Source organism: Corvus hawaiiensis, chromosome 2 (assembly GCF_020740725.1).
Source record: "Corvus hawaiiensis isolate bCorHaw1 chromosome 2, bCorHaw1.pri.cur, whole genome shotgun sequence".
Classification (NCBI taxonomy): Eukaryota; Metazoa; Chordata; class Aves; order Passeriformes; family Corvidae; genus Corvus; species Corvus hawaiiensis.
Window position 1 is genome coordinate 4,089,444 of NC_063214.1, and position 14,921 is coordinate 4,104,364.

Here is a 14,921-nt window from a genome sequence, read left to right on the forward strand (position 1 = left end):
ACTCACATGGGAGAAGCAAGTGCCTTAAAATACAAAACGTTTACAGCTGTCTTAGAGCAAAATAACCTGCTGGGTGGCAGAATAAGTAGTTAAGATCTAACCATGTACAATTTGGAATTGTAATTGTTATCCTAGAAAGATTTCAGTGTAGAAACTGTAACGTGTTTCTGCACTGACAGATAAATTTTCTCTATGCATTTGGTGCCACTGAATGTATCAAGTGGGTTTCCAAGGTTCCACTAGGTATCCATGAAATAAAACATGGAATCCAACTTACTGGGAAAGACTGTGTCTTTAATTGACTCATATTGCATGCTTTTCACTGATAAATTGTTTAATGTTTCCCCTTCCTTTGATGTATTTGTATGTGTTATAGACAGGGATTAAAATAATGGAAAGAAACAGAACACAGAATTTTGCTGTTATTTCTTTTGGGTGCAAGGATTTATGTTTATTGAAAATAACTCTGTCCCCCTCTGGTATCTATAAATTTTAAATTACAACAATTGATTATCAGAGATTTTGATAGGTGTTTAAAGTATTACAGTTGCTTATTTTACAGTGAAATGGCATTGGTAAGGGAGGAAAAATGCTCTTGTTAAAATGTGTTTGTGGTTGGAAACTTTAAACCCTGAAGTTAACTTAGAGCTTGCTAATTTATTTTTTTTTAACTCTACTGTCCTGCTTTCAGAAAGGTGTAACTGAGGGGTCTGCAATGGTTGGCAATGCTAATAATGATATAACATGAGAATAAAGTGGTTCGTGTTGATTTTTAAAGTGAGAATGGAAGAAAGGCAGTGTGAAAAAAGGATGTTGTAAAACTGAAACATTGGTTATGACAATGTTGGTTTGCATTCCAGAGAGAGATGGAGCAGTAGGGTTACAGCAGCCTTCTTTTCTAAGGAGAACATGCATCTTTGCATGTAAGGTATGGAAAGGATAATTATATGGGCTCTACAATATGATAAATTTTAATTTCATTTAAAAAATGATCTTGCTAAGAAACAGGTAAGAAGGTGTTCTGGGAAAAAAGTTCACGTAAAAGGTGGGTGGTGGCTTTTTTTCTTTTTTTTTTTTTTTTTTCTCCTTTGTAAGAACCACTGCTTGTTTTAATCTTGTTTTCTCAGAGCCACAGGATTTCAAATTATATCTATCCAGGAAGTCATAGCAAACAGTAAGACTGAAACACATAACTGAATCAAATGAGAAAATAGGGGAAATTATTCCTTAAGCACCTGTGTGTAATGTAAGGAAAGAAAAATGGTGCTGGGGGGGAATTAGTTTTTGAAGATTCTCATTGGAGACCTTGTGTGATGGAGGAGAACAGTACCAAGATAAAGACAAGCATTTATCCAATATATCCATCTAATAACGTTGCAAACTTCTTAGCACTGACAAGATGAATGTATCGTGAATGGGATGTTGGGTTTAGTACATGAAATATTATTCTGGCCAATTCTCATTCATTAAAAGAGAATTTTAAAAATGTTTGTGTGAGTGTGCAAATATGAGAATAAAAAAGGTGAAAGGGACTTTTAAAAGTTCCCAATTAGGAAATCATTGATCAGTAAATAAAGGCCAGTTTTGGATAACAACCTACATCAGAGGTAACACGAAAGCAGAAACTAGAAATATAAACATTCTCATAATGAATGGAAAAGAGAGGATACATGTGGAAATTAATGCATGTTAGAAAATATGAAGTGTAGAAAACTGAAAATAAAATGTAATAAAAGCCCAAGCCTCACAACACTCAGGATAATGGAAATTTCTCTATTGAATTATGAATAAAAATGTTTGTGTGAATGGTATTGAACTATTTTTAGAAAGAGGCAGAAAATAACGTGTTTGAGATTGGGAAAATCAGAAATAGTGATTTATTCATATAACGTGAAGAATATGAAGTACTCCCCATCTGGCATAAATAGTTCTCTTCCAATAGTCCTGAAAGAATTGTCTGAGGACATCTCTGGGCTATTGATGGCAAATTTAATGAGTTCAGAGACTCGGGGAATTCAGGAATATTGGAAAAGCGTAGGTGTTAGAGTTGTGGTTTGAAAAGAGAAGGGAAGCACCATTAACCAGGTAACTAGATTTTTATAAAACTCACATTTGGAGAGGATTCGAGAAGTTATTTATCTCCCCTGCTCTGCCCCAAGGCAACAGGAGATTATGCAGAAACCAGGCCTGACAGTGTTCAAGGTGTCTTAAACGCCTCCTGGAGTGGAGATTCCCCAACTTCCCAATTAGTCACAGCTCTCCCTCTTCTTTGCAACTGTAGGGTAGCAAGGATTTTTCTGGAGTCTAACATAAAACTCTTGGAAATGTTGAGGAGGGTGGAAGGATTACTCTCTCTGTTCTGCTGGCTCTAATCCTGCTTATCTCGGGCAAACAGCATTGTCAATACTTTGTTTTCTCTCTGATTTGCTGTGACTCCTGTACACTTCCCTGGCAGAATTGCTATCTAGACAGGTGCTCCTCATACTCTATTACTGCATCTCATTAATCTTGCCTAAACCAGAGAGCTGTTGCATGCAAAATAATGAAAATTATGGAAAAGGATTCAATTGATACGTGCATAATGAATGCCAGTTTATTTGGTTTATGGAAAACAGGCCTGGTCATAAAACCAAGCATTTAAATAATTTTTCCCAGTTGATTGCACATTAATTGCCAAGGTAACTTGGATATTGCATATCCCCTTCTTCCTTCTGTCTTCCTCAGGCAGGCAAGCCACAGCAGTAATATGTTGAGATTTTTTATATTATAACAAAATATGACAGAGTCTTCTGACAATAAAAAGCTGAAATTTTTTTTTACTAAATGGGTTTTTAAAAAAACAAGGTCTAAGAAACCTTAAAGTTGTTTTAGTGACTGTTGAATCACAGAATTCGAGATATTTGTTATACACCATTCAATATTCTAACATTTTTCATTAGTAACATGAAAATAAATATAAACTCAATACCTGACAAAAGAGTAGTAAATAAAGAAAGAAGGAAGATGTGCAGACAGGGAGGAGCCTTTATCACTTAGTAAAGGTCAGCCTTTGCAAGTGAAACTTGTTTTAATATAAACAAATGGATCTTTGTACATTCAAGCACAAAAATATAACCCAAACTGAAAAAATGAATGATGAAAAGGAGTGAGTCTGTATAGGACAGTGTTCTTGTAGAGTAATAACAGCCTATGACTGTAATGCTGCAGCAAAAAATAGGCTAATGTGACCTTGGACATATAAACAGGATGTAAAAATAGCCAGGGCTCTTAATACATATTGTTGAAAGGAATTATTTCAGAATACTGCATGTGATCCTCTTTTTAAAAATGAAAAAAAGGATAAAACCTGAAAGAAAGTACAGACACTTCAGAAGAGAACAATTCTCCTGAGGGCTGGAAGTGAGAGACTTCAAAAGCTTTGTGAATTTGTCTTATAAATATAAACTTTGCAATCAATAATAAAGTTCTCAGGGGCAAAAACAAAGATGCCAGTTTTGCCCATTTCTGGGGGTCATCTGTAAGGCCTCCCTACCCTGCTGGAAGATACTGAAACTTTCCAGCGTTTTTTGGGGTATCTTTTACTCAGTACAGATGAGATATTCCTGAGTTGTAAGTGCTGTCTTCAGAAATTAATGTCTGTGTCTCCTTCTGTTTTCCTTGCAAATATTAGGCCTACCCACTATGAGGTATGAAATGTCTACAATGGGCAGATCAAACTGGGTGATCTGATACCAGACTGTGATTCCATGAAGTTGGCCAAAATCCTTTATTATTTGTGTTAATTTACACATATCCTGTCTGGAGATAGGTAAAAAAAGAAGAAAAGAAACCGGTGACGTGAATGTTTGTAAGGCTTTTTCCTTGGTTGTACAGACACAATTGCAGAGTTCATCTTTGGAAGAGTATTTTGGAATTAGAATTAAAATTCCCCATTCTCAGTCCTCGGAGCTTTGCTCATCATAATTTTAAGTAAAACAGTTTCCTTGGGACCAGGTAAAATCTCTGAAAAGATTAATTTCAGTTGTAGAGTCTAATAATAGCAGTGTAAGATCTGTCCAGAAAAAAGGAAACTGAAGCTCAATATGACATAATGAGTAATAATAATATAACATATATTAAAGTATGTGCTGGAAAACAAAGCTAAACACTTCTAAGTATGAACTGTGCAGGTAATTAAACAATAGGCTTACAGGTGTATGTTTAAATCTGTATATTATTGTTAGGCAAGTGTTAGTATCCCCAGTTCAGTTATTTAAGGAAGGACATTCAAGTGCTAAATCTTAAGCTCTTTTCATCCAAAGAGATTTTTTAAAGGATCCTTGAGTTCATTTTGAATCGTGACATGACTTTGTAATGGCAGACCTAAACTCTTGTTCACTATGCAAGCCATCACCTCAGAAAAGTGCCTGCTAAAAGTGGAGATTGGATGTCACAAATGTCAATAACATTGCTTAGTCTCAACCAATGTACTCAGAGCCTTTTCCATAAAATATTCACCACAGTAGTTCCAGACACACTTTTGTTTATGCTGGCAGCTAATGGCTTCTCTATAATGGCCACTTTTCATTTTTTAAAAGAAGAATGGAGCTTTTTATGGCATATAAAGGAGCATAAATAAGTAAATGTAAGGGCAAGGGTCAATAAATATGGCTTGCTGATCCCATTAACTTTTTAGAGAATTTTCTCCTTTTATTCATCATAGGTGTAGTGCCTGCCATCTCTATTCAGTCTCTTTGCCTGTGAATTTCCAGTTCTTTTGGAACTTTCCCTATCCTGCAGGCAGGGGGAAAGCCTCCACTCCCATGTGTAATTCAGATGTTTACATGCTGGCATTCCTCCTAGCCTGGAGCTCTTTGGCAGAGGAAATTTTCTGCCGTAAGAGCTGTGGGTTAGAAGCTTCTTGGCAGTGCAGATTTGTCTGCCATCAGGTCTGTGCTGCTGGGGATAGGCTGCTTCTTAATTACCTCGTTTAAAGATAGCTTGGGTGTCTTTGCCCCACGCTGAAGTCTAGCACGTAGCTATCTCCAAACCACTGAAGTGTGCGAGGATTTTATTGCTTTATCCGTGTCCTCATTTGTGTAGCAGGCCCTGTTGAATCCACAGCTTCACTGGAGTTTGTGTTTCTTTGGCATAAGCATAAGGTTTACTCAGTATTTGCACATTTTTGTTCGATAATTATTTTATGTCTTGTAATACAAGTGCTGTTGGAGAGACAGTCTTTTCATTGTTAGGATTTTCTTTTCTGACTCTGAAGGTGATACCATTCTAGTTCTGGTTAGTAGTTGTTTAGTGGTTTGAATTCTCCAGTTGGTTTGAATTTTCCAGTTCTTACAGATTTGGTAGCTCTAGGCAAGAATAGTGTGCATTCAAGAGCCTTGGTATGTCAAATGTATCAAAAATTGTATTTTAACAGAACTCAATTACTCATTGGGGATCATTTGGTAAATGTATATGAGGAATATTATTAGATCATGGCTCAACTAAATCTAAACTTAATGTACTTTCAGTGATGAATTTACTCTGGTTTTTAATTTTTTTAATGTATAGCTTTGAGCCTTCAAGTAGTACTTGATTAATTCAGGCAAGGAATTAATTAATTCAGGCTCCACTGAAGAAATGAATTAGTTTTCCTTTCTGTATTTTGGGTCTTGTTTCACAGAAGTATTAATTTTGAATACCTGGATGATATTTATTAAATTGCAGTCTTGCTACCAGAAAAATTGTAAAACTGAAATGACACTTGAAACCCTGATGCCGTTTGTAGACGGAATTTATTTCTGCCTGCAGATCCATAGGAATAGCACTTGACAAAGGGCAAGGTATAACTTGAAACTCAGCGGAAAACAAAATACATAACAAATGTATTCTGGGTGGAGAGAGGAGGGGGAGAGATGGAGAGAAGAAAACAAATATCTAAGATGACCTGAACTGTTCTCAGAAACCTGCTGAGTTGTTGGTCTGCTCTATGAAAAAAGAAGTATCTAAAGCCACTTTCTTAATTTTTTTGGAGGTAACAGATCCCCTGTAGATTTTAACTTAAAAGTTTTACACAGGAAACTGCTGCATCAAATGTGAAGTGGGAAGATGCTTTTCTTGACTCCAACAAGAGCATGGTAGCCTGACACAATCAGAAAATACTGGCACCTGTAAATCACAGCTTTTTAAGTAAGCAGAAGACAGCAATAGTCGCAATGGGGATAAGTGATCCAATGTTTGGAAGTAAAATAAGCATTGTAAAAGATGGTAATTTATACTCAAATTGTTCACAAAACTTCACACAGTGAAGTGGTGAAGAAGTGGAGAGCAGAATACTCGCCTTTGTTGAATACCTTTTCAGAATGTCATCATTTCTTCACGTACACCATTAAGTTTTTATGTGATTTATGTTGAGCTTTCTACTTGCCTGTAAGTCTATTGACAAGACAGCAAACTTCATTTTCAGGGTAAAAGTCAGCATCCATTCAAATGTAGAGGAGCTCTGACTGTCACTAATACAAAAGAGAAGGAAAGATGCTGGGTCAGCTTCCTTCTAATAAGCTGCCAAGTTCAGTGTCCATCCCAAGGTGCCTTTTCCATAAGGCAGAAAAACATGACCTGGCTTCTGCTGCTGCTGTACTGATTTATAGAAACACATTCTAGATAGCTGTACATTAACTATTTGGACAGACAAGAGGTGGAAGACAGTGCACAGCAATATAAACCCCACAAATGTATGGATTGTGGGGTCACGTTCCAAACTAAGTGCTTAATTATTTTTCTCCATCGTTTAACCATTCAAAGAAGAACTGGAATTAGTGGGCTGTAAGGAGGAACTCAGCAGTCAAAACACACCATCTCAATAATTAAAATAAACTGCCCTATATAATACTTAATTTTGTGCTTAAATCCTAGTTTAGATTTCTGAAGTTAGCGGGTCGGATGAAACAATTCCATTAGAGGGCAGTAGTACCTGTGGGTAAAATGTCTCGTGCTAAATATTTTGCTTAGCATCAGTGAATGGAAGTGAAAAATGAAGCTGATGTAATTTAACATTAAAATAATGCAGAAACATTTTGTAGTATACAAGTACAATAATGCACATCCTATCATATAACAAAAAGCCAACATGAATATGACAGAACTGATGCAAAATACATGCAGCAGCTTTTAACACTGATACTACAGCTAAGATAGAAACTGAAGTTATTTGTTTTTCTGTGTTCTCAATTTGTAAATTGTATGACTTTCTTTCTGGGAAGTTTATGGGTTTCATCGAAAAATCTTACTTGTGAAACTGTTTATTTTATTAGCTTTAATGCTGCCGACTCTCCAGATTTCCAGACAAGGGATTGCAGGAATGTGCATGTTTACTCAGGCACCTTTTAATGGTTAAATTTCAGTAGTATATTGTGTTTTGCCAGTGATTTCTGCAAAAGATTAAGGATTTTTTGTGAGTTTTGAGATGTTTGTTAGATAATGAAAGCCTAAACGAACCTGGCTAACATGGCAAGTTCCGTCCTTACTGTTTTAATACTTTATTATGTCTAATCCAAGCAATACCACAAACACCATTTCTTTTTCTGTTTTCAGTTGTGCTACTTGATACTACAACGGCCCTTGGAGAACTAGGATGGAAAACATTTCCCTTAAATGGGGTAAGTCTCCCGCCATTTGGGGTTTTTTTGGTCTGGATTTTGGCATTCGGACACTCTGGAAGTGAATGGCTCATGCATGGGTGGATATTGTTGCAATATAGACTCGTCAGAAGGCTTTAGTTGTTCTTGGGACTGGAGCTGCCTGTGTTGTGAGTAGGAATAACAGATGCAAGAGTGACATGAGTACACATTATTATGCCCTTCTCCTGCTTTTCTGAGTGCTAAGTATATATCTTACTTTAAATCCAATTCTAACTGTTACACATCATAAAGTTTCATATTAAAAACTCCTACGCAGGAGGAATGTGTTATGATGACTCTTTTTTTGTGTGTGTGAAATAAAAGGAAAAATAATTTTCAGTTTTGCAAATTGGAACAAAAATTTTATGGCTTAAGTGAGAACCAGTATGGACTTTACCATCTGATAATAGGGTATCAGATAACCTAAGTCAGAAAAACGAAAACATTAATAGTGTCTGTTATCCTTGGGGACAGTGAAGAGCAGCATTTTTACTCTCTAAAGTTCAACCATCAGTGCTTTGCCAGTGGCTACACTTTCAGAACCTGTTTTTTTCTTTCCACCCAGCTAATGCATGTCACAGAATATCAGGGGCACTTGGAGTTTCACTTTTAAAGGAAGATGCACTATTCTGGAGCATTTAACACATTTTGTATCAACTTCTAGTTCTGATGTCACTGTACAGTATTATTATTTTTATACCAGGTTGCATTATCTCTTGATTCTTGTGTACAAGGCATATAATTACTTGTGTCTCTGAAATGAGCTCAGAAAATACTGTTTTTCTGAGAGAAACATCTTGTTCCATTTTCAGTCATTTTATTTTCCATGATCTGTTCCAGAAGGAAGTAGAAATTGTCTACCCTCAGCACCCTAATAATCCATTTTTATAAAATGCCTTCTATGTCTTTGCCCTCAGGGATTTCAAGCAATGTGACATTTCTTAATCTCAGCCTGTTTTCAACCTTATGGATTACTCTTTTTCTTTGTATTCCTAGACATAAATTCCATCTCTCACAGATACTTCTGTGTTTTACATTTTGTATGCAGTCTCATGCAATCTGAGTTACAATTCTGAAAGTTTTATTTCCTTTAAAAATCCCAGACAAAGCAAATACTGTCATAAACCACAATGAGAAAATCCATCAAGGAATTTTTGCTCTAGCAAAAAGTAAGGACTGTCATCGACCATGATGAGAAAATTCAGTGAGGAATGTTTTGCTTGAGCACCAGGATGAGCTCCTTTGACGTGCACAGTACATTTGGAAAGCACACAAGATATAATTGCAGTTATTCTGGAAATTCTTAAAAGCTTTAGGTACTCCAAAAGCAACAGCGATAGTATACAAGCACAAAAACATGTGCCCTCCAGGTTGATTTAAAACATAGGTGTTATAACATATATTTTTTGGCTCATCATACATACCTTAAACAATAGTTTTGCAGCCTCTTCAGGTTTTTGGGTGTCTTAGGACCTCTGCTGTGTATTAAGAACTGGCAGCACTTACTACAGTACAAGGAGTTTACATTTCAGTAAGAACCTGGAATTCAATTATTAAAATATTTCCCAAAAATATACAAAGTGGTTTGAAAAAAAAAAAAAAAATGCTTGAGTAAATATGGGGGGGAAAAGTGGTTTGTAACGTAAAATCACAGAATCATTTATGTTGGAAAAGACCTTTCAGGTCACTGAGAACAACTGTTAACCCAACACCACCATGTTCACCATGACACCATGTCCCCAAATGTCACATTCAAACACTTTTTGAACACTTCCAGGGCTGGTGGTTTATGTCCACAGTGCTATCTAATCTGTGTTACTCATCTGTCCTAATATAATTCCGAATATGGCACAAGCATTGGTGTGATTGAGATTATCACTGCAGAAATAAGAATCAGTTCTGTCCCATGATGAGCACATTAGGATTTTCTTGTTTCCTAGAGGGGAGTGACAGATTTTGAATTGTTGGTGGTTGTAGTGGTTTGGTCCAAAATACTCATTACTGTTTATCTGCTGTGAGATAAGAATTAGGAGAAATGCAAAACAGGCACCAAACTTGAAAGAATATAAAGAAGTTTATTAACAGACCTAAAAGAAGAAGGAAAAAAAAATTATACCACCTTCAGAACTCTCCTCCTCCCCCCACCTTCCTCCCTTCTCCCACTGACAATGTGAAAAGACAACCCTTAAGATGTTCAGTCTGTTTACCACTTCCATAATAACCTTGTTCAGTCCATTTAGAAAGAGAAGTCTCTTCTTGCTCATGCTATGAAAACATTATCACAACGAGACAGCCGCCCACTTCCAAATATTGTTCAGTCCATTTAGGAAGAGGAGTCTCTCTGCCTGCGTGTGAGTCCTTTCCCCCGACTTGCAGCTTTTCCCGCAACTGCTTTCGAGGGTCCACTCTTGAAGTTTTCTGGGGTACAATTTTAAGGTTGAGCCGTTCAGAAACAAAAACAGAGGCCCTTCTCCTTCCCTGGGAGCAAAGGGTCTTCATCATCTTCATCATTAGGACTATTCTGGGAGCATCTCTAGGAACTGAGGTTTTCTCCTTTCCCATTTGGAGCAAAAGTCCTCATCTGGTTCATCTCTAGGGACTGAGGTTTTCTCCTTTCCCGTTTGGAGCAAAAGTCCTCATCTGGTTCATCTCTCCCTGTCCAAACTTCTCATGAAATTACAGCTGCGTCAGCATCTGCCTATCTCAGCGCAGGTGCTTTTGCTCACGAGTTGAACACTCCACCCCCCATATCTTCATGAAATTACAACAGGATACTCTGATATATCATAGCTTCACAAGAGAATTTCAGCTTTAAGCATCTCCTCTCTCTCTTCCCTCAGGTTTTCAGCTCTTCACAGCAGTAAAAAGGGTTAATCTCACCTCGGCCTTGCAGCTTTGCAGCTGTAATGTTGAATTTTTCTTATCGCAGTGGAGAGGGGGGAGAGCCGAGCCGCTCCGGCTGCCCACGGCAAGGCAGTGGGGGGGGTTCCACGGCTGGAACAGGTCCATCGGCTCCAGGGTGGCCGTGGCCCGGCCCGGCCTGACCCAAGCAGGGCCTGGCTGGGCCCGCTGGCCCCCACTCGGGGCCCGCAGCCACCTGTCCCAGCGCCGGAAACGAGAGAGAGCTTGGAGGGAGAGTTTGTCTATTCTTAAATGTGGATAACAGAGGCGATCACAACTTTAAGTGGCTTAGAGAATTGTCCATATTCAAACTGGCCAGCTGATAGGTTCTATCAGTTCCCAGAGGAAACTGTAAGCACCCCTTAGCAAGGACGTCCCTTCCGGGACTATGCTTGCTAAGCTACAACAGTGGTTTTTGAAAGAAATTTTTGTTCAGATACTATCCAAATCTAATGTGTTGCTTTAATCAAACCTTTCAAGTGTTTATGTAGTGTTTATGTGTGTAAGGAAAATGTCATTGATATATGGTTACTGCTCTGCTGAACATTTTTGATAGTTACAAGGATGGGATGATGGGTTTTCTTGAGACTGTGACATTAGCAGAAGTCATTAATTTACTGGCATACTCAGTCACAAGGAATGTTTTCATTAAATTAAAGAGCAACTGAAGTAATAATGCTTGGGATTTGTGTAACATTGGGTATGCCTCAGAGATTTTAAACTAACAGGCCAGGGTGAAGTGGGATAACAAATCAAGAGGTCCCTTTGGAACTTGCAGAACCTTAACCTTCGCCTCCCAGACTTTTAATTTATAGGAGATTCATGACATAACATTTGTAAGCTTTTCAGCACTGGTCATCATTGAGCTGCAATGATAACTGTGTTATCCATGTCTTGGGAGTATAATATGTGGGTTTGGTTTTTAATTTTCATCCCGGTTATTTGTGCATCCTTCCTGAAGCATGAGAATTCAATAGGTTTTTCTTACAAATGTGTTTTCTTTATTTGCTTGTCAGATTTTTTTCCTTGTATTTTGAACAGGTAATAAATTTAGTGCTTAGAGCTACAAAAATGCAGCATAAGACATTATTATTTCTGAGGTCAATAGCATCAACTTTTGTTGACTGAGTTCCAATTTAGCTTCTTAGTGCTGGGCTGTCTAAAATTTCTACCTTAATAATGGACACATCTGATACTTCCTCTGTTCTTTGGGCTATAGTTCAAAATGACCGATTGATTTATGAAAAAGCATGCACTATGGAATGAAAGGAGATCTTTACTCACCAACCTGTCACTCCATAACCTTGAAAACACAGAACAGGGTTAGTTTGTTGGGGTTTTTTTGTTTAGTACAAAAAATGGGACGGCACAAGTTCGTATGTTTCAGAAGAGGATGTGAATGGGAGCTGGTGGGCAGTCTGAAGTGCTCAAGTGCATGTGAAGCAAAATCCAGCATTCCAACCAAAGTCAGTTTGCTGACCTTGGGGACACAATTAGGGACTAGGAAAGAAAGGAAAAAACCCGAAAGTCCAACTGAAGTGCAGTGGTCCACGACCTTCATTTACAGTAATACTAATAAAATTACATACCTTATTCAAGTCCAGTTAGTGGGATTTTTTTCCTTCTGTCTTCAATGTAACTTTTTAAAACATATTATTTATTTCCCATTGCATTAATCAATGAAACACAATTTTATGAGCAGAGTTTGCTCAGAAGCTGTGGTTTGGGGAGTGTTGCCATAAGGGCATACAGTATTACTGTTCTTTTTGTGTTATGAATTTTTTGAGACTAATCTTGTCAAAGTACTGATTTTTTTTCCCTACCAGACTGATTATTTTACCCTCTCTGTTAAAATAATTGTTTTGCAGTAAATGCACCAGTCAGCAATTTATTTTTTAGCTGCTTCTTAGCTAATTAGGAGACATTACTGTAGTTTATGGTAACAAAGTTTTGACTGGCTTGGTCCTGTTTGTCACAGATGGCACTGAGGTTTTCCTGGGCCAGCCTGCAAACATTCCTTTCAATGCAGCTGCATCCATCTTCACCTTCATCTTTTAACTTGTATCTCAGAAGGTGATTGGGGGAATATATCTTGGAGCATTCTTATACAATACTTAACATTTTAAACTATTCATTTTCTTAACTAGACTGTCTCTGAAGCATATTTATGAACATAAGGAAGTTTATATACTTAACACTTACTTCTTAAATAAAACAATGGTGTGTTCTCAGCATTGTTTTGGTCACCAGTATAAACACAGCACCATATGGCAGCTGGAAAGAAATTAACTCTGTCCCAGACAGACACAGTAAACATAATTAAAATTCAAGTTGTGTGAAAATTACCAGGAAAAAACAGCAATACCATAAAAAGACTTCTATCTAAAGGTATTTCACTTCTCTTCCAAACAAATCATAGAATCATTTGGGTTGGAAATGATTCAGATCACTGAGTCCGACTGCAAATTAATGCTGCCAAGTCCACCACTAGGCCATGTCCATAAAGTGCCACATCGACTTGTCTTCGCACATCTCCAGGGTTGGGGACTCAACTACGTCCCTGGACAGCCTGTTCCAATGCTTGGTAACCTTTCCCATGAAAAAAAATCCTAATATCCAATCTCAGCCTCCCCTGGTGCAACTTTAGGCAATTTTCTCTCATCCTGCCACTCGTTCCCTGGGAGAAGAGACCGATCCCCACCTGGCTACACCCTTCGATCAGAGAGTTGTAGAGAGCAATAAGGTCTCCCCTGAGCCTCCTTTTCTCCAGGCTCCCTTTCCCCAGCTCCCTCAGTGGCTTCTTTTAACACTCCAGACCCTTCCCCAGCTCCATTCCCTTCTCTGGACTCGCTCCAGCTCCTCTTGTCCTGAGGGGCCCAAAACTGGACACGGAATTCGGGGTGTGGCCTCACCAGTGCTGAGTGCAGAGGGACAATCACTGCCCTGCTTCTGCTGGCCACATTATTGCTGCTCCAGGCCAGGATGCCATTGGCCTCCTTGGCCACCTGGGCACACTCTGAACAGGCTGTGGAACAGAGAACTGCAGCTGTGTGGGGAGATGTTGCAGAAGTAGCAAGAAGCAAAGTTTTAAAACAGAACTGAGGACATTTTTGAGAGAAAAAATGCACCCAAAAGTCTAAGTTCTTCCTTCTATTACAGCAGTTCAGCTGTGGTAATGATGTAGTTACATCTGTGAAAGCAACAGGATTTCAGAGGTGTTAGAGAGGCTGTGGTTTTAATAAGAACTTAGTAGAGGGTAGGGATTTAGCTGTCAGAACATTTAACAGGAATGAAAGCAAAGGAAGGAAGCTAATCAGATTTTCACACAATATGGGGAATTTACAGACATGACATTAAGAAAAAATATTGGAAGTCACATATTTGAGCTGTAATTTGGGCATAATCAGATACCATCCTCTGCAATGCCATATTTAGAATCCTTTTTGACAGTCAAGTCATTATTTGAGGGACAAGGTTAAGTCAAGGGGTAAGCTTTTTGAGATTAATTTCCATCTGCAGAGATGAAACAATTAGGTAGTTAAATGTCTAGGAAAGCTTTTTTAAAGGAGTTGTAGTTGCTAATATGAGATGACTTGGTCGTGGGAGTCCAGTTTCCATGTTTCTTTTAGGAACATCTCTTAGAACATGAAAGCTTTTCTTGAAAACTGCACGTCCCAGGAACTGTCAAGTCTAGGTAGATTGGTACAAGTCTAAATTTTTGGTTTTGCCTGTATTATTTCCTGGTAAAACAGCAAAAATCTTCATTTACTTGGAAAGCCCAGGGGCCGCAGAATTAGCTGTGGCTGTGTTGGGAATTTGATAATCTACTGGCTGGCTGCAGGGTTATGGGAGCATGGTCTATCAAAAACAGGTACATTCACAAAATGTGCAAGGCACTGTAATGAGACAGTATTTGTCATCTTCAGTTTTTCTGTACACACACTTGGGCAGTATCCTGATTATTTTTGTGTGGAACATCTCATTGCAGATTCCGTGGAGGCTTGACCAAAATACATAGTCATGTTCTTACTTGGATATTGCAAATTTGGGCCCACTGGTGCTTGCCACTATGCAGTCAAAGATCTGAACCATTCATAGCCTAAATAATAACATATAATTTGTTGTAAATTAAAAACAAAACCCCCAACATCACCCCCCCCCAAAAAAAAAAAACCACAAACACCAAAACAACCCCAAACAAACAAAAAACTCAAACAACAAAACCAAAATAAACCCTACAAACTACTTACAGGGAAGCAGATAAAATGGAGGAGGATTATAAATAAATTTGTGTGCTCCAAGTACAGAACAGCCATGTACTTACAGCTCATATATAATCTGTAATAGTACAGCATTAGAAGACAT

General features: G+C 38.1%; 1 protein-coding gene across 7 annotated transcripts in view; it reads left to right on the top strand.

The window, feature by feature from the left end:
- The window catches only part of EPHA6 (EPH receptor A6), a 392,563-nt gene that overhangs the window by 20,192 nt on the left and 357,450 nt on the right, over positions 1–14,921 (top strand). For all 7 annotated transcript variants that reach the window (XM_048293616.1, XM_048293614.1, XM_048293611.1 and 4 more), the window contains exon 2: positions 7,570–7,634. In XM_048293616.1, the coding sequence (XP_048149573.1) occupies positions 7,570–7,634 (65 nt within the window). The remainder of the gene's footprint in view (positions 1–7,569; positions 7,635–14,921) is intronic.